Here is an 18,320-nt window from a genome sequence, read left to right as displayed (position 1 = left end):
GATCCTTTGTTGTTTCCTGGCAAATTCCCATCCAGATATTCCCAGGAATTTTTGGGTGGATAAAGGGCTTTTTTGGGCAATAATGGTCCCGAACCAAGGCTCGGAACTCCCAAAGAAAAGCAGAAGAGCCAAGAGCAAATCCTGGGATCGGCTCACGCCACAGGGAGGGGATTCCTGGGATAAAATCCTGGAAAAACCTTCCCCTCAGGGTGGCTCTGGAATTCCACAGGGAACTTTTAGCCGCCCCAAACCCCTTTTCCCGAGTTTTCCCAGCTGTCCCAAACCCTTTTCCTCGGATATTCGCACCCGGCGGGATCAGCTCCAACCGGGAGCGGGATTTTTATATAAAAACATGGAATAAAAGACGGGGTTTTGGTCTAATTCCCGATATTTTTCCCAGGAAAATGCGGATCCTGCGGTCCTGGCTACGCCTCCCCTCTGGATGCCATGAAAGGTGAGCCCAGGGAAGGGGAAGGGTTGGGATGAATCCCATCCTCTCACCAGGGCGTTATCCCGGACATCCCATCCTCCCAAAAGAAGTGGGACAAGGACATTTACGGGATTTGGGATGGGTCACCTCGGCTTTCCTTGTCCCGCCCTTAATCCTCCCCTCCGGGGACTGGGAAACGATTCCCTGGAAATTTGGGGAGCTCTGGGATTCACCTCCTGGAGTCAGCGGGAAAACGCGGATCCAACCATTCCACAGAATTCCCGCTCCTGGGAGAGGCTCTGGGAAGGTTTTTCCTCATCCAGACCTGGATTTTGCTGATGTTTTCCCAACATTCCCATTTTTCCAGGCCCTCGGGAAGAGATCATCTACGTGCCCTGCATCTACAGGAACACCGGGAAGAAAATTCCTGATTTTCTGGCCACAGTGGACGTGGATCCCAAATCCCCCTGCTACAGCCAGGTACCTTGCGTGGACTTTGGAAAAATCCCAGAATTCCCAGGATCGGTGCCCGGGGATGGCGGGATGAGGGTGTGGAATTTGGGATGCGCCAATAGAATCAGAAAAACAGGGAATTATGGAATTTTTAAGGCTGGAAAAGGTCTTTGGGTTCCAACCATTCCAGCACCGACTCCTGTTCCCAAAGTACCACATCCCCACTTTTTCTGGGACATTCCAGGGATGCGGATTCCCTGCCTGATCCCCTTTTCCAGGATGGAATTTCCCCCAATATCCAATCTAAGCCTCTGCTCCCAAAACCCATGGAAAACCCATAGAAAACCCACCCCGAGCCCCATCCCGGGATCCCCCTTTGGGGTGGATTTTTGGAGCTGGAGCTCCCCAGGTCTCCATGACCCCAAAAAACTGGGAAGGGATCGAGGTCAGGCAGAGCTGGGATTTCCTGGAATGGTTTGGGTGGGAAGGGACCTTCAGGATCGTCCGGATCCACGGGCAGGGACAGCTCCCACATCCCAGGTGGATCCACGCTGGAACTGGGCGCTCCCAGGGACGGGGAATCCACGGAATAACCTGGGCTGGGGAAGGATTTACCCCGAAAATCCCCTCCAAGCCAGCGCAGGGAGTCCTGGAACGGGGACACCTCCCGGCCCCGGGCCGCTCCAGCCCATCCCGGCCCTTTTCCGGGTGATCCATCGGCTGCCCCGGCCCTTTTCCAGGTGATCCATCGGCTGCCCATGCCCAACGTGGGGGACGAGCTGCACCACTCGGGCTGGAACGTCTGCAGCAGCTGCTTCGGGGACCGCGGCAGGAGCCGCAACCGCCTGGTGCTGCCCGGCCTCGTCTCCTCGCGCATCTACGTGGTGGACGTGGGCACGGAGCCCCGGGCGCCGCGGCTGTGCCAGGTTCCCGGGGAGCCGCGGGGCCGGGAGCCGTGGGATGTGGGAGCCGTGGGATGTGGGAGCTGTGGGATGTGGGAGCCGTGGGATGTGGGAGCTGTGGGATGTGGGAGCTGCGGGAGCTGTGGGGTGTGGAGCTGTGGGGTGCGGGAGCTGTGGGGTGCGGGAGCTGTGGGGTGCGGGAGCTGTGGGATGTGGGAGCTGTGGGGTGCGGGAACTGCGGGAGCTGTGGGGTGTGGGAGCCGTGGGATGTGGGAGCCGTGGGATGTGGGAGCTGTGGGATGTGGGAGCTGCGGGATGTGGGAGCTGCGGGATTTGGGAGCTGTGGGATGTGGGAACTGCGGGAGCTGTGGGGTGTGGAGCTGTGGGGTTTGGGAGCTGTGGGGTGCGGGAGCTGTGGGATGTGGGAGCTGTGGGGTGCGGGAACTGCGGGAGCTGTGGGGTGTGGAGCTGTGGGGTGTGGGAGCTGTGGGGTGTGGGAGCTGCGGGATTTGGGATCTCATGGGGTTTGGGAGCTGTGGGGTGCGGGAGCTGTGGGGTGCGGGAACTGCGGGAGCTGTGGGGTGTGGAGCTGTGGGGTGTGGAGCTGTGGGATGTGGGAGCTGTGGGGTGCGGGAGCTGTGGGGTGCGGGAGCTGTGGGGTTTGGGATCTCATGGGGTGCGGAGCTGTGGGGTTTGGGAGCTGTGGGGTGTGGGAGCTGTGGGGTGTGGGAGCTGTGGGGTTTGGGAGCTGTGGGATTTGGGATCTCATGGGGTGTGGGAGCTGTGGGGTTTGGGAGCTGTGGGGTGTGGGAGCTGTAGGGTGTGGGAGCTGCGGGATTTGGGATCTCATGGGGTGTGGGAGCTGTGGGGTGTGGGAGCTGTGGGGTGCGGGAGCTGTGGGATTTGGGATCTCATGGGGTTTGGGAGCTGTGGGGTTTGGGAGCTGTGGGGTGTGGGAGCTGTGGGGTGTGGGAGCTGTGGGGTTTGGGAGCTGTGGGGTGTGGGAGCTGTGGGGTGTGGGAGCTGTGGGGTGCGGGAGCTGTGGGGTGTGGGAGCTGCGGGATTTGGGATCTCATGGGGTGTGGGAGCTGTGGGGTTTGGGAGCTGTGGGGTGTGGGAGCTGTGGGGTGTGGGAGCTGCGGGATTTGGGATCTCATGGGGTGTGGGAGCTGTGGGGTGTGGGAGCTGTGGGGTGTGGGAGCTGTGGGGTGTGGGAGCTGTGGGGTGCGGGAGCTGTGGGGTTTGGGATCTCATGGGGTGCGGAGCTGTGGGGTGTGGGAGCTGTGGGGTGCGGGAGCTGTGGGAGCTGTGGGATGTGGGAGCTGTGGGATGTGGGAGCTATGGGGTGCGGGATCAATGGGATTTGGGATCAATGGGGTGTGGGAGCCGTGGGGTGTGGGAGCTGTGGGGTTTGGGATCGCTGGGGTTTGGGATCGCTGGGGTTTGGGATCGCTGGGAGATCAGGGAAGAGGGTTTGGGGCAGGCTGGGGGTTTTGGAGGAGTCTGGTGGGAGATGGTGGTGGGAACGTGGGTTGGGAATCCTGGAATTATTAATGTTGGAAGAGCCCTGGAGGGAGGTGGGGGGGCAAATCCTGGTTGAAAACCGTGGAATTATGGAATTATGGAATTGTTAAGGTTGGAAAAGCCCTTTAGGATTGAGTCCATTCCCCCGACACCGCCAGGTCCAACCCGGTCCGTGTCCCCAAGCGCCACCATCCCAAGGTTTTTGATCCAGGGACAGGGACACCCCTTTCCATGAAGGAATTTTCCCCATTCTCCAACCTAAAACCCCCCCAGTTCTCCACCCAACCCTCATTTTCCATGGGAAATCCCACCCTGAGCTCAGGCAGGGTGACGTGAGGTTGGGAAAAACGGGATTTGGGATGTTTTTCCAGGTGGTGAATCCCGAGGATGTGTTCTGGAAGTGCGGCCTGGGATACCCCCACACCTCCCACTGCCTGGGAAGCGGAGAGGTCATGATCAGCACCTTGGGAGACCCGGCTGGAAACGGGAAAGGTATCCCAAATTCCCATGGAAAAGGGGCTGGGACACCGGGAATCACCCCACAGGAATTGTCCCACATTCCCACTTGGAAGCTCCAGCCAGGCCTCCAATGGAGCTCGGGAAGGAGGATTTGGGGAACGCTGGGGGTTTGGAGGAGCCTGGTGGGAGCAGGGCTGGGAACGGCGGAATTTCGGACTCCTCAAAGCGCCCGGTTTTTAACCCACACAAACATTAACCGGGATGACTTCCTGGGAATTTTTGTTTTTTTGGGAATCAGGGGGATTCATCCTGCTGGACGCCGAGACCTTCGAGGTCAAGGGCACCTGGGAGAAGGGGGACGAGGCTCCCCCCATGGGCTACGACTTCTGGTACCAGCCCCGGCACAACGTCCTCATCAGCACCGAGTGGGGCATTCCCAAAGTCCTGGGATACGGATTCGATCCCAACGACCTCGGCAAAGGTCAGGGAACGCCTTGGAATATTCCGGAAAGCTGAATTTGAATTTGGGTTCTGTGTCCCCACAGAGGCCGTGGGGTCTCGTCTGTCCGGGGTTTTTTGGATAATTCCAGGGATGGGGAATCCATGGGATAACCTGGGCCAGGGAAGGATTTATCCCTAAAATCCCATCTGAGCCAGCCCAGGGAATCCTGGAATGGTTTGGGATGGAAGGAACCTTCAAGCCCCGTCCAGTCCCACCTGGACCTGGATCCCACCCACCTCAACCTCCAGAAATTCCCCCAAATTCCCACGTTTTGCCCTTCCCAGGGCGCTACGGACGCCGGCTCAACGTGTGGGACTGGAGCACCCACAGGTACATCCAGGCCATCGACGTGGGCGAGGATTCGGCTCCGTTGGAAATCCGCTTCCTCCACAACCCCAACGCCTCCGAGGGCTTCGTGGGCTGCACCATCAGCAGCGCCATCCACCGCTTCTACAAGACTGAGGTACCCCCGATTCCCGGGAATTTGGGGCTGGAATGGTTCCGTTTTTAGTGGATTTAGAACTTCCTGGGATTATTCGCCTCAGGGGTCGTTGTGCCCAATGGGGTGAGGAGGACTGGGAGTGTTTTCCACCAAAACAGCTGGAAAATTCAACGGTTTTGGCTCCCAAAGTCCTCCCAAGCATCCCAGAGCCCTCATTCCCTGTGGATCTGGGTCTGGATGAGGATCCTGAGGGATTTGGGGTGGTGGGATCCCATCCCGAGGTCCTGCCCCACCCTCTGGTCCCACAGCGCGGTGATTGGGCGGCCGAGAAGGTGATCCAGGTGCCCAGCAAGAAGGTGGAGGGCTGGCTCCTCCCGGAGATGCCAGGTGGGCGCATTCCCAGGGATCATTCCCGGGGTCGGGATCGTTCCCGGGATCTGCCGCGGGACCGTTCAGCTCCGTAATTCCTTCCCCAAGGATTCATCACGGACATCCTGATCTCCCTGGACGACAGATTCCTGTACTTCAGCAACTGGATCCACGGCGACGTCCGGCAGTACGACATCTCTGACACGCGGCGGCCCAAACTCGTGGGCCAGGTGAGGCTCCAGCTGGAATTCCAGTGGGTTCTCCAGGGGATTTTTGGGATCGGTCGAGCATTCGGTGTCCTGCAGGTGTTTGTGGGCGGCAGCATCACCAAGGGAGGGCCGGTGAGGGTGTGTGAGGATGAGGAGCTGCAGAGCCAACCGGAGCCCTTCGTCATCCAGGTGGGTCCTGAAATCATCCCAGAACTCCGCCTTGGGATTGGCTCCGTCCTTCCCAAATCCCACCCCGGGATCGGCTCCGTCCTTCCCAAATCCCCCTTTGGGATCGGCTCCGTCCTTCCCAAATCCTGCTCTGGGATCGGCTCCGTCCTTCCCAAATCCCACCCCGGGATCGGCTCCGTCCTTCCCAAATCCCCCTTTGGGATTGGCTCCGTCCTTCCCAAATCCCGCTCTGGGATCGGCTCCGTCCTTCCCAAATCTCGCTCTGGGATCGGCTCCGTCCTTCCCAAATCCCCCTTTGGGATCGGCTCCGTCCTTCCCAAATCCTGCTCTGGGATCGGCTCCGTCCTTCCCAAATCCCCCTTTGGGATCGGCTCCGTCCTTCCCAAATCCCGCTCTGGGATCGGCTCCGTCCTTCCCAAATCCTGCTCTGGGATCGGCTCCGTCCTTCCCAAATCCCACCCCGGGATCGGCTCCGTCCTTCCCAAATCCCCCTTTGGGATCGGCTCCGTCCTTCCCAAATCCCACCCCGGGATCGGCTCCGTCCTTCCCATCCCAAATCCCGCTCTGGGATCGGCTCCGTCCCCCTGGCCGGGCACAGCCCTGGATCCGGGTGGGATCTCTGCGTGTCCGGCCCCATCCGGAATTTTCCCCCCGATTCCAGGGAAAGAAGATTCCCGGGGGTCCGCAGATGCTGCAGCTGAGCCTGGACGGGAGGAGGCTCTACGTGAGCACGTCCCTGTTCAGCGCCTGGGACCGGCAGTTCTACCCCGAGCTCATCAGGTCAGGAACCGCTAATTGCCAATTAATAAAGCATTGGCATTAACTAGCAATTAATAGTAAGCAACAAGTAAATACTAAATAATTACTAAATACTGAATAATAAACAATAGACAACAAATATCAGACAATTAATAATTAATATAAATAATAATTCATAATTATGATGATAAATAGTGAAGAATTAATAAGAAATAATAGAAAATAAATGATAAGTAGTAATAATAGACAATAAACAATCAACAAATAATTACTAAATAATTAACAAATTATTATAAAATTATTAACCAACAAGAAATTAATAATTAATAATTAACAACGATTAATAATTAAGAACAAATACTTAATAACGAGTAATTAATAACTAATAATTAATGACTACTAGTGACTAATGAAGCGGTCCCGGTGTCCCCACCTGTCCCGCAGGGACGGGGCCGTGATGCTGCAGCTGGACGTGGACACGGAGCGGGGCGGGCTGAGCGTGAATCCCAAATTCCTGGTGGATTTCGGGAAGGAGCCGGGCGGGCCCTGCCTGGCGCACGAGATGCGCTACCCGGGGGGGGACTGCACCTCCGACATCTGGCTCTGATCCCAGGAAATTCGGGAATGCGGGAATTCGGGAATGCGGGATTGGGGAATGCGGGGACTGCACCTCCGACATCTGGGTCTGATTCCAGGAAATTCGGGAATGCGGGATTCGGGATTCGGGAATGCGGGGATTGCACCTCCGACATCTGGGTCTGATTCCAGGAAATTCGGGAATGCGGGAATTCGGGAATGCGGGGACTGCACCTCCGACATCGGCGTGAGACCCCCGGGATTTGGGAATGGGGGAATTTGGGGTTTGGAAATTCGGGAATTCCAGGAGTTGGGAATATGCGTGACCCGCGGGATGAAATAAATCCAAAGGGATCCTTCCTTTTCCTGCTCCACAGCTCTCCTTGCACGCGCCTTGCCCGCGCACGCACACGCGGGTGACTCGCACGCGTGTCACACCCATCGCACACCCACATCGCTCCCTTGCACACTCACCCACGCGTGTCACACCCATCGCACACTCACATCGCCGCCTTGCACACTCACCCACGCGTGTCACACCCATCGCACACCCACATCGCCCCCTTGCACACTCATCCACGCGTGTCACACCCATCGCACACCCACATCGCCCCCTTGCACACTCACCCGCACACGTCACACCCATCGCACACTCACATCGCCCCCTTGCACACTCACCCGCACACGTCACACCCATCGCACACCCACATCGCCCCCTTGCACACTCATCCACGCGTGTCACACCCATCGCACACCCACATCGCCCCCTTGCACACTCACCCACGCGTGTCACACCCATCGCACACTCACATCGCCCCCTTGCACACTCATCCACGCGTGTCACACCCATCGCACACTCACATCGCCCCCTTGCACACTCATCCACGCGTGTCACACCCATCGCACACCCACATCGCCCCCTTGCACACTCATCCACGCGTGTCACACCCATCGCACACCCACATCGCCCCCTTGCACACTCACCCACGCGTGTCACACCCATCGCACACTCACATCGCTCCCTTGCACACTCACCCCGTTACACACACGCGGCAGCCCCCTTGCACACCCCCCACGTGACCTCCCCCACGTGACCCCCTTGCACACTCACCCCCGCGCGTTGCACACGCACGTGACACGCCCGTTGCACACTCGCACCCACGTGACCGCCCTCCCCCGCCCGCTTGCACACTCACCGCACACCCGTCTCCCCTCGCGCCGCCCGCCCCAGCCAATCAGATCGCTGTTGCCAGGCAGATTTCAGCCCCTCCCGCCCCGCCGCATCCGGGCGCTCACCCCCGGCCGGGGGAGGGGGGGACGGGCTCAGCCAATCACGACCGCGGGCGCGGCCGTATCCGGGCAGACCAGCGGCGCCGCAGCCAATCAGAAAAAAGAAGGGGCCGCGCGGGGCGAGCGCGGGGCGCGTCCACTTTCGGTTCGCGCGGGGGGCGCGGGGCACGTGGCGGGACCCCTCCCCTCCCCCCCCCTCCGGGACCCCCCGAGCAGGACGGGACCAGGTGGGTGCGGGGCCGATGGGGGGGGCGTGGGGACAGGGCTGGGGACACCCCGGGGACACCCCGGGGACACCCCGGGCCCGGCCGCGGGAGGGGGTCCCGGCCGCCGGTGCCGCCGCGGGTCCGGAGCGCGGGGGTCGCGCCGGGCCGGGGCCGCCGGGCCGCGGGGAGGGGCGCGGAGGGTGGCGGTGGCCCCGGGGATCGCTTCCTGCTGTCCCCGGGGCCCCGGGGATCGCTTCCTGGTGTCCCACGGCCTCCTGTCCCCCGGGATCTGCTCCTCCCTGGTGTCCCACGGCCACATGTCCCCGTGTACCGCTGTCCCCGGGGGTCTCCTCCCGCTGTCCCCATGGCCCCGGGGGTCTCTTCCCGGTGTCCCACGGCTCCCTGTCCGCCGGGATCTGCTCCTCCCTGGTGCCCCATGTCCCTGAGGAGCCCCTGTCCTGCTGTCCCATGGCCCCACCTTCCTGGCGACCCCCTGTCCTGGTGTCCCCAACACCCCGACCCTGCCAGGGTCACTGGAGATGTCCCTGTCCCATTTCCGTGGCCACCCGTGGCTCGTGTCTGTGACCACACGTCCATAACGGGATTTATTCCCGTTTTTAGGTAAATTTCCCGTTTTTTCTCTTCCCAGCAGGCCACAGCTGCCATGGCTGATGAGGAGCTGGGTGCCCGAGGTGGCAGGAAGGGCACTTTGTCGCCCGGCAGTGCTCGGGGCAGTGCCACCGAGTCCAGCACGCTGCTCCAGGAGCTCCGGGGCAACATCTCGTAAGGGCAGCGCCCCGGGAATCCCTTCAGAGCTCCCCACGTGGGGCTCATGGGATGGGGTTTGGGAATTTGGAGCCCCTGGGCACCGAAGGGATGAAAGATGGGGACAAGGGACACGGGAGGGCAGAGGTGCCTGTTTCGGGTGCCAAACCAGCCCAGTGCTTCTCTGGCATGCCGGGATCCCGTGGGGATCCATCCCATGGGATGTGGGCTTGGGAAAGGGCTGGGAGCCCTGGAATGTGGGGTCTGGAAGGACCTCGGGAGCCTCGGGAAGATCTGGAACTGAGATCCCAGGATTTTTGGGATCATCCCTGACTCGCGGTCTCCATCCCACGCAGCAAATCCGTGCAGAGCAAGGTGGACTCCATCCTGGTGAGTGTTTCCATGGAATTTCCACCTCTCCTGGCTGATCCCAGGATCACCCTGGGCACTGCTCCTGATGGATCCTTAACCTTTTCCGTGTCCCCCCTCCCTTCCCGCTGTCCCCGCGGCCCCTGGGAGTGCAGCAAGATGTGCAGAAGTTCTCGGACAGCGACAAACTCTACCTGTACCTGCAGCTGCCCTCGGGGCCCAGCCTGGGCGAGAAGAGGTGGGGTGGGATCCATGGGATGGGATCCATGGGATGGGATGGGATGGGATGGGATGGGATGGGATGGGATGGGATGGGATGGGATGGAGGTGTTGGGATGGAGCTGGGACGAGGATGGAGGTGGGGCAGGGATGGCTCAGGATGGAGCTGGGATGAGGATGGAGGTGGGATGGGATGGATCAGGATGGAGGTGGGGCAGGGATGGCTCAGGATGGAGCTGGCACAAGGGTGACGATGGCCTCTCCTCCCTCCCGCTGCCTCTCCCGCGCCTCTGGAACGCCCGTGTCCCGCGGGAACAGCAGCAGCTCCCTGGAGCTGAGCTCGCTGGGCACGGCCGAGCACATGCACGCCTGCAGCTGGATCCGCAACCACCTGGAGGAGCACACGGACACCTGCCTGCCCAAGCAGGACGTCTACGACGCCTACAAGTGAGCCCGGGACCCTGCCCTGCTGTCCCCATGTCCCTGGGGGAGCCCCCTGCCCTGGAATTCCGGGAATGTCCAGAATTCCTCGGGACTATCCTGGGAATGGCTCCTTTTGTCCCTCCCCGCAGGCGCTACTGCGACAACCTCGGCTGCCGCCCGCTGAGCACGGCCAATTTCGGGAAGATCATCCGGGAAATCTTCCCAAATATCAAAGCGCGGCGCCTGGGAGGCCGAGGACAATCCAAATATCCTTCCCTGTGATGGAATTTGTGGTGGCAGCCACTGTTTTTCCCAGTTTTTCCTGTTTTTTCCCATTCCTGAACCTCCAGTGTCCTGCTCCATGACCCTCCTCCTGTCCCCATCCCGACGTCCTGTCCTTTTCCATGGGCTCATCCCGGTGTCCTGCTCTGCCCCATGGATCTCCTCCTGACGGGTCGGTTCCCGGTTTTTTGGGCTCGGGAAGAATCCTTGACTCTTCTCAACGTACTGCTACGGTGGGATCCGGAGGAAGACCGTGGTCAGCCTTCCTCCCCTGCCCAGCCTGGACCTCAAAGTGACCGAGACCGTGAGTGCTCCGGACTTCCGTGGCTGAGCTATGGTGGGATAACGACCCAAAGGAGGGACAGAGGGATGGGACGGAGGCATTGAAGGGATGGGGGAGGAGGGGTGTCCTGCCCCGTGACCTCCTGTGCCCATCCTGCAGTCCTGTCCTTTCCCGGGGGCTCATCCCGCTGTCCTGCTCTGCTCCACGGCCTCCTCCTGTCCCCGCCACCCCTTCCCCGATCTCACCGCGCCGTCCGTCCCTCGGCAGCAGTCGGAGCTGGCCGAGCTGGTGCAGTCCTACAGCAGCGAGGTGATGGAGGCCGCCTGCGCCCTGACCTGCGACTGGGCCGAGAAGATCCTCAAGCGCTCCTTCAACAACATCGTGGAGGTGGCGCAGTTCCTGCTGCAGCAGCACATCATCAGCTCCCGCTCCGCCCACGCCGACCTCGTCATGGCCATGGTGGTCTCAGGTGCGCCGGGGGAGCCTGGGGTCGTTGTCACCTGCGGGGGTCCCCGGCACCATCCTGGGGAGCGTGGGCTCTCCCTGAATGTGGGTGAGGGGGCATGGCGTGTATACGTATATGGCATGGGGGTGTGGTCTCGGCCCCCGCGGGTTCCGTGTTTGACGAAAATCGGCGTTTTTGGGGGAAAAATCGCCTCGGTTGTCGCTGTCACCACCCTGGGGGGTCGGGTTGTCCTCCCCCTTGGCGGTGTCCCCTTCCCACTTGCCATGTCACCCTCCCACTTTCAGTGTCCCACTCCCCGTGTCCCCTCCCACCCCCACTGTCCCCTGCCACCCCGGTCACTTCCCCTCCTCCCACAGAAAACACGGACAAGCCCCCCCAGGACACTCGGCCACCCTCAGCCCCCAAGAAGAACGGCCTGGACCCCTCGGACAGCAGTGACCGGAGCCAGGAGCAGGTGAGACCCCCTTCCCCCATCCCGAGCCAGGGGATCACTCAGGGGTGCCCACGTCCCAATGCCACCTCCCTCCCCGCAGGCCAAGAAGGACGCTGTCCCCAAAGCCAATGTCCAGCCGCGGCCGGAGAAGAAGAAGCCCCCGGAGCCCCCCCGGCCGGCCAGCAGCCCCCAGGTGAACGCCCTGGTCGCCCGCCTGCCTCTGCTGCTGCCCCGCATCCCCCCCTCGGAGCGACCCCCGGCCCCCGGCGCCACCCCCGTGCGCTCGTCCCCTCCGGTGCTGGTGCCCAAACTGACCGCGGCGCCGCTGGGCGGCACGGTCAAGGTGGCTCTGCCCCTGCCCGTGGGCACCGCGCTGGCCCCGGGCGCCGCCGGCCCCGCGGGGCTGCTGAGTCCCCCCGCGGCCATCCCCGTGCTCAACGTGCTGCTGCCCGGCGTGGGGGTCCCCGCGGCCGAGACCCCCGGCAGCGCCCGGGCGGGAGGGGACAGCGAGGGACAGCGCGCCAAGGCCACCAAGCGGCCCCTGGAGGGAGGAGGGGACGGGGCCGCGCACAAGAGGCGGCGAGGGAGGCCCCGGAAGAGGCCGGAGGACGCGGCGGGGTCACCCGAGGACGGGGATGTCCCCAAGGGGGACGAGGGCGGGGAGTCGCCCCCACGGGGGTCTCCTGCTGGGGGGTCGCCCGGGGGTGGCAGTGCCACTGTGCCGGGTGGGGACAGGGGGGTCGCTGGCAGTGCTGCTGAGGGTGGTGGGGACAGGATGGAGGTGGACAGTGACACGGTGGCTGGTGGGGACAGGATGGACATTGACAGTGACACGGTGGCTGGTGGGGACAGCCCCGTCAGTGGTAGTGCTACTGTCCCCATTAGGGACAGCATGGTCAATGGCAGTGCCACCGTCCCCCCGAGGGACAGTCCAGCTGGGGACAGTGCCACCGTCCCCATTAGGGACAGCACGGTCAGTGACAGTGCCACCGTCCCCATTAGGGACTGCACGGTCAGTGACAGTGCCACTATCCCCTGTAGGGACAGCACGGCTGCAGAAAGTGCCACTGTCCCCATTAGGGACAGCACGGTCAATGACGGTGCCACTGCCCCCTGTAGGGACAGTCCGGTCAATGACGGTGCCACCCTCCCCATTAGGGACAGTCCAGTCAATGACGGTGCCACCGTCCCTGTTAGGGACAGCACGGCTGCAGAAAGTGCCACTGTCCCCATTAGGGACAGTCCGGTCAATGACAGTGCCACCGTTCCCCTGAGGGACAGCACAGTCAATGACGGTGCCACTGTCCCCAATAGGGACAGCCCAGTCAATGACGATGCCACCATCCCCCTTAGGGACAGCCCAGCTGGGGACAGTGCCACCATCTCCCTTAGGGACAGCACGGTCAGTGACGGTGCCACTTTCCCCCCGAGGGACAGCCCAGCTGGGGACAGTGCCACCATCCCTGTTAGGGACAGCACGGTCAATGACGATGCCACCATCCCCATTAGGGACAGCACGGTCAATGACAGTGCCACCATCCCCCACAGGGACAGTCCAGCTGGGGACAGTGCCACCGTTCCCCCGAGGGACAGCCTGGTCAATGACGGTGCCACCGTCCCCCTTAGGGACAGTCCAGTCAATGACAGTGCCACCGTCCCCCTGAGGGACAGCACGGCTGCAGAAAGTGCCACTGTCCCCATTAGGGACAGTCCGGTCAATGACAGTGCCACCGTTCCCCCGAGGGACAGCACAGTCAATGACGGTGCCACTGTCCCCAATAGGGACAGTCCGGTCAATGACGATGCCACCATCCCCCTTAGGGACAGCCCAGCTGGGGACAGTGCCACCATTCCCCCGAGGGACAGCACGGTCAGTGACGGTGCCACTTTCCCCCCAAGGGACAGCCCAGCTGGGGACAGTGCCACCATCCCTGTTAGGGACAGCACGGCCAGTGACGGTGCCACCATCCCCGTTAGGGACAGTCCGGTCAATGACAGTGCCACCATCCCTGTTAGGGACAGCACGGTCAATGACAGTGCCACCATCCCCGTTAGGGACAGTCCGGTCAATGACAGTGCCACCATCCCCGTTAGGGACAGCACGGTCAATGACAGTGCCACCATCCCCGTTAGGGACAGCACGGTCAGTGACAGTGCCACCGTCCCCCACAGGGACAGTCCGGTCAATGATGGTGCCACTGTCCCCATTAGGAACAGTCCAGTCAATGACGGTGCCACCATCCCCTGTAAGGACAGCCTGGTCAGTGGCAGTGCCACCATCCCCAGTGGTGGCTCTCCAGGTGCTGGCAGTGCCAGTGTCCCTGTCAGGGACAAGCCGGTCACTGTCAGTGCCACCATCCCTGTGACGGACAAGCCAGACATTGGCAGTGCCACCGTCCCTGTCAAGGACAGCTCATCCCGGGGCAGTGACACTGGGGACAGGCCGGTCACTGGCAGTGCCACCGCTGGGGAGAGGCCCGTCACTGGCAGTGCCACCATCAAGGAAAGTTCACCCAGGGCCAGTGTCATCGAGGACAGGTCCATCAGTGGCAGTGCCACTGTCCCTGTCAGGGACGGCCCCTCCAGGGGCAGTGGCACCACAGGGGACAGGCCGGTCACCAGGAGTGCCACTGGCCCTGTCAGGGACAGCCGAGCTGGTGGCAGTGCCACTGTCCCTGTCAAGGACAGCTCACCCAGGGCCAGTGGCACTGGGGACAGGCCGGTCACCGGCAGTGCCACTGTCCCTGTTAAGGACAGCCCCTCCAGGGGCAGTGGCACCTCTGGGGACAGGCCGGTCACCAGGAGTGCCACCATTCCCATCAGGGAGAGCCCGGCTGGTGGCAGTGGCAGTGCCCCAGTCAGGGACAGTCAATCCAGGGGCAGTGCCACCACTGGGGACAGGCCTGTCCCTGGCAGTGCCACCATCCCTGTCAAGGACAAGCTGGTCACTGGCAGTGCCACTGTCCCTGGTAAGGACAGTCCCTCCAGGGCCAGTGGCACCACTGGGGACAGGCCGGTCACTAGGAGTGCCACTGTCCCCACAGCTGGTGGCAGTGGCACCGTCCCCATCAAGGACAGTCCAGCCAGGGGCAGTGCCACTGTCCCTATTAAGGACGGCTCATCCCGGGGCAGTGGCACTGGGGACAGGCCGGTCACTAGGAGTGCTGGTGGCAGTGGCACTGTCCCTGTCAAGGACAGCCCATCACGGGGCAGTGCCACCACTGGGGACAGGCCAGTCAGTGGTGCCACCATCCCTGTCAAGGACAACTCATCCCGGGGCACTGCCACTGTCCCTGTCAAGGACAGCTCACCCAGGGCCAGTGGCACTGGGGACAGGCCGGTCACTGGCAGTGCCACTGTCCCTGTCAGGGACGGCCCCTCCAGAGCCATTGGGGACAGACCAATCACTAGGAGTGCCACTGTCCCCACAGCTGGCAGCAGTGGCACCGTCCCTGTCAAGGACAGTCCAGCCAGGGGCAGTGGCACCATTGGGGACAGGCCGGTCACCAGGAGTGCCACTGGCCCTGTCAGGGACAGCCGAGCTGGTGGCAGTGCCACTGTCCCAGTCAGGGACAAGCTGGTGAGTGGCAGTGCCACTGTCCCTGTCAAGGACAGCTCATCCCGGGCCAGTGGCACTGGGGACAGGCCGGTCACTGGCAGTGCCACTGTCCCTGTCAAGGACGGCCCCTCCAGGGCCAGTGGCACCTCTGGGGACAGGCCGGTCACCAGGAGTGCCACCATTCCCATCAGGGCCAGCCCGGCTGGTGGCAGTGGCACTGTCCCAGTCAGGGACAAGCCAGTCACTGGCAGTGCCACCATCCCTGTTAAGGACAGCACAGCCAGGGGCAGTGGCACCAGTGGGGACAGGCCGGTCACCAGGAGTGCCACTGGCCCTGTCAGGGACAGCCCAGCTGGTGGCAGTGGCACTGTCTCCATTAAGGACAGCTCATCAAGGGGCAGTGCCACTGCCCCTGTCAGGGACAAGACAGTCCCTGGCAGTGCCACCATCCCCGTTAAGGACAGCGCAGCCGGGGACAGTGCCACTGTCCCTAGTAAGGACAGCTCACCCAGGGCCAGTGGCACTGGGGACAGGCCGGTCACTGGCAGTGCCACTGTCCCTGTTAAGGACAGCGCAGCCAAGAGCAGTGCCACCACTGGGGACAGGCTGGTCAGGGGCAGTGGCACCGTCCCTGTCAAGGAGAGCTCATCCTGGGGCAGTGCCACCGCTGGGGACAGGCTGGTCAGAGGCAGTGGCAGTGTCCCCATCAGGGACAGGTCACCTAGGACCAGTGCCAGTGGGGACAGGCCAGGCAGGAGCAGTGCCACCACTGGGGACAGGCCAGGCAGGAGCAGTGCCACTGTCCCTGTCAGGGACAGCCCAGCTAGAGACAGTGCCAGCACTGGGGACAGGCCGGGCAGGAGTGGTGCCACCGTCCCTGTCAGGGACAGCTCACCCAGGGCCCCTGCCACTGGGGACAGGCTGGGCCGGGGCAGTGCCACCGTCCCCATCAGGGACAGGTCACCCAGAGACAGTGGCACTGGGGACAGGCCGGGCAGGGACAGTGCCACCACTGGGGACAGGCTGGGCAGGGGCAGTGGCACCAGTGGGGACAGGCTGGGCAGGGACAGTGGCACCGTCCCCATCAGGGACAGGTCACCCAGAGACAGTGGCAGTGGGGACAGGCTGGGCAGGGACAGTGGCACCGTCCCCATCAGGGACAGGTCACCCAGAGACAGTGGCAGTGGGGACAGGCTGGGCAGAGGCAGTGGCAGTGTCCCCATCAGGGACAGGTCACCCAGAGACAGTGGCACTGGGGACAGGCTGGGCAGAGGCAGTGGCACCACTGGGGACAGGCCGGGCAGGGGCAGTGGCACCGTCCCCATCAGGGACAGGTCACCCAGAGACAGTGGCACTACTGACGACAGGCTGGGCAGGGGCAGTGGCACCATCAGGGACAGGCCGGGCAGGGGCAGTGGCACCGTCCCCATCAGGGACAGCTCAGCTGGTGGCAGTGCTGCTGTCCCTATGAAGGACAGGTCACCCAGGGCCAGTGCCAGTGGGAACAGGCCGGTCAGGGACAGTGCCACCGCTGGGGACAGGCCAGTCCCTGGCAGTGCCACTGTCCTTGTTAAGGACAGCTCATCCAGGAGCAGTGCCACTGCTGGGGACAGGCTGGGAGGGAGCAGTGCCACCGTCCCCATCAGGGACAGCTCATCCAGGAGCAGTGCCACTGCTGGGGACAGGCTGGGAGGGAGCAGTGCCACCGTCACTGTCAGGGACAGCTCACCAAGGGCCAGTGGCAGTGGGGACAGGCCAGGCAGGGCCAGTGCCACCATCCCTGTCAGGGACAGGTCACCCAGGGCCAGTGGCATTGGGGACAGGCCAGGCAGGAGCAGTGCCACTGTCCCTGTCAGGGACAACTTGCCCAGGGCCAGTGGCACTGTCCCCATCAGGGACAGGTCACCCAGGGCCAGTGGCAGTGGGGACAGGCCGGGCAGGAGCAGTGCCACTGTCCCTGTCAGGGACAGCCCAGCTGGGGGCAGTGGCACTGTCCCCATTAGGGACAGCCTGTCCAGGGGCAGTGGCACTGCCCCCGTTGAGGACAGACCGGTCAGGGGCAGTGGCACTGTCAGGGACATGCCAGTCTCTGGCAGTGCCACCATCCCTGGCAGGGACAGCTCAGCTGGGGGCAGTGCCACTGTCAGGGACAGGCCGGTCACTGGCACTGCCACTGTCCCTGTTGAGGATAGGCCGGTCAGTGGTGGTGGCACCATCGGGGACAGGCTGGTCACTCCCAGTGGCACCGCTGAGGACAGGCTGGTCACCGACAGTGGCACCGTTCCTGCCAGAGACTGCCCCTCCAGGGACAGTGGCACTTTTGGGGACAGGCCGGTCACTGGGAGTGCCACTGTCCCCGTCAGGGACAGCCTATCCAGGGGCACTGCCACCATCGTGGACACGTCAGTCACTGGCAGTGCCACTGTCCCCATCAGGGACAGCCCCTTCTGGGGCAGTGGCATCATTGGGGACAGCCTGGTTGCTGGCAGTGCCACCATCCCCGTCAGGGACTGCCCATCCAGGGGCACTGCCACCATCGTGGACGCGCTGGTCACTCTCAGTGGCACCGTGATGGACAGGCGGATCCTGGGCAGTGTCACCGTCCCCGTCAGGGACAGCCCGTCCCTGAGCACTGCCACCATCGTGGACACGCCCGTCTTTGTCAGTGCCACCGTCCTGGTTGGGGACAGCATCCCCAGGGTCACTGCCACCATCATGGACTCGGCGGTGCCCGGCAGAGCCATCCTTCCCTTCGGGGACATGCTGGCATGTGGCAGTGCCACCATCCCTGACAGGGAGTGGCCAGGCAGGGACAGTGCCACCGTCCCCATCAGAGTGTGCCCATCCAGGGACAGTGCCACCGTCCCTGACAGGGAGTGGCCAGGCAGGGACAGTGCCACGGTCCCTTTCAGGGACTGCCCATCCAGGGGCAATGCCACCGTCCCTGTTGGGGACAGGTCAGTCGGTGGCAGTCCCACCATCCCTGTCAGGGAGTGTCCATCCAGGGGCAGTGCCACCCTTGGGGACAGGATGAGCAGTGGCAGTCCCCCCATAGTGGACACACCTATCAGTGGCAGTGCCACCATCCCTGTCAGGGACTGCCCATCCCGGGCCAGTGCCACCACGGGGGACAGGCCTGGCAGTGGCAGCACTGGGGACAGGCCTGGCAGTGGCAGTGCCACCGTGCCCCTCAGGGATAGCCCCTCCAGGC

At 62.9% G+C, this 18,320-nt stretch overlaps 1 protein-coding gene across 1 annotated transcript; it reads left to right on the top strand.

The window, feature by feature from the left end:
• Positions 1-432: 432 nt before the first annotated feature.
• LOC309583208 (methanethiol oxidase-like) lies at positions 433-6,845 on the top strand (the record flags this gene model as incomplete). Its single annotated transcript, XM_082298766.1, has 11 exons — positions 433-454; positions 798-910; positions 1,624-1,809; positions 3,681-3,801; positions 4,067-4,249; positions 4,555-4,733; positions 5,021-5,099; positions 5,190-5,311; positions 5,387-5,479; positions 6,141-6,259; positions 6,683-6,845. Exons 1-11 carry the CDS (start codon positions 448-450, stop codon positions 6,843-6,845), a joined length of 1,365 nt encoding a protein of 454 aa, XP_082154892.1. The 5' UTR covers positions 433-447.
• Between the last annotated feature and the right edge of the window lie 11,475 nt (positions 6,846-18,320).

This window comes from Coloeus monedula, assembly GCF_965178545.1.
Source record: "Coloeus monedula genome assembly, chromosome: 29".
Lineage (NCBI taxonomy): Eukaryota > Metazoa > Chordata > Aves > Passeriformes > Corvidae > Coloeus > Coloeus monedula.
This window is presented reverse-complemented; position numbering and strand designations above follow the sequence as displayed.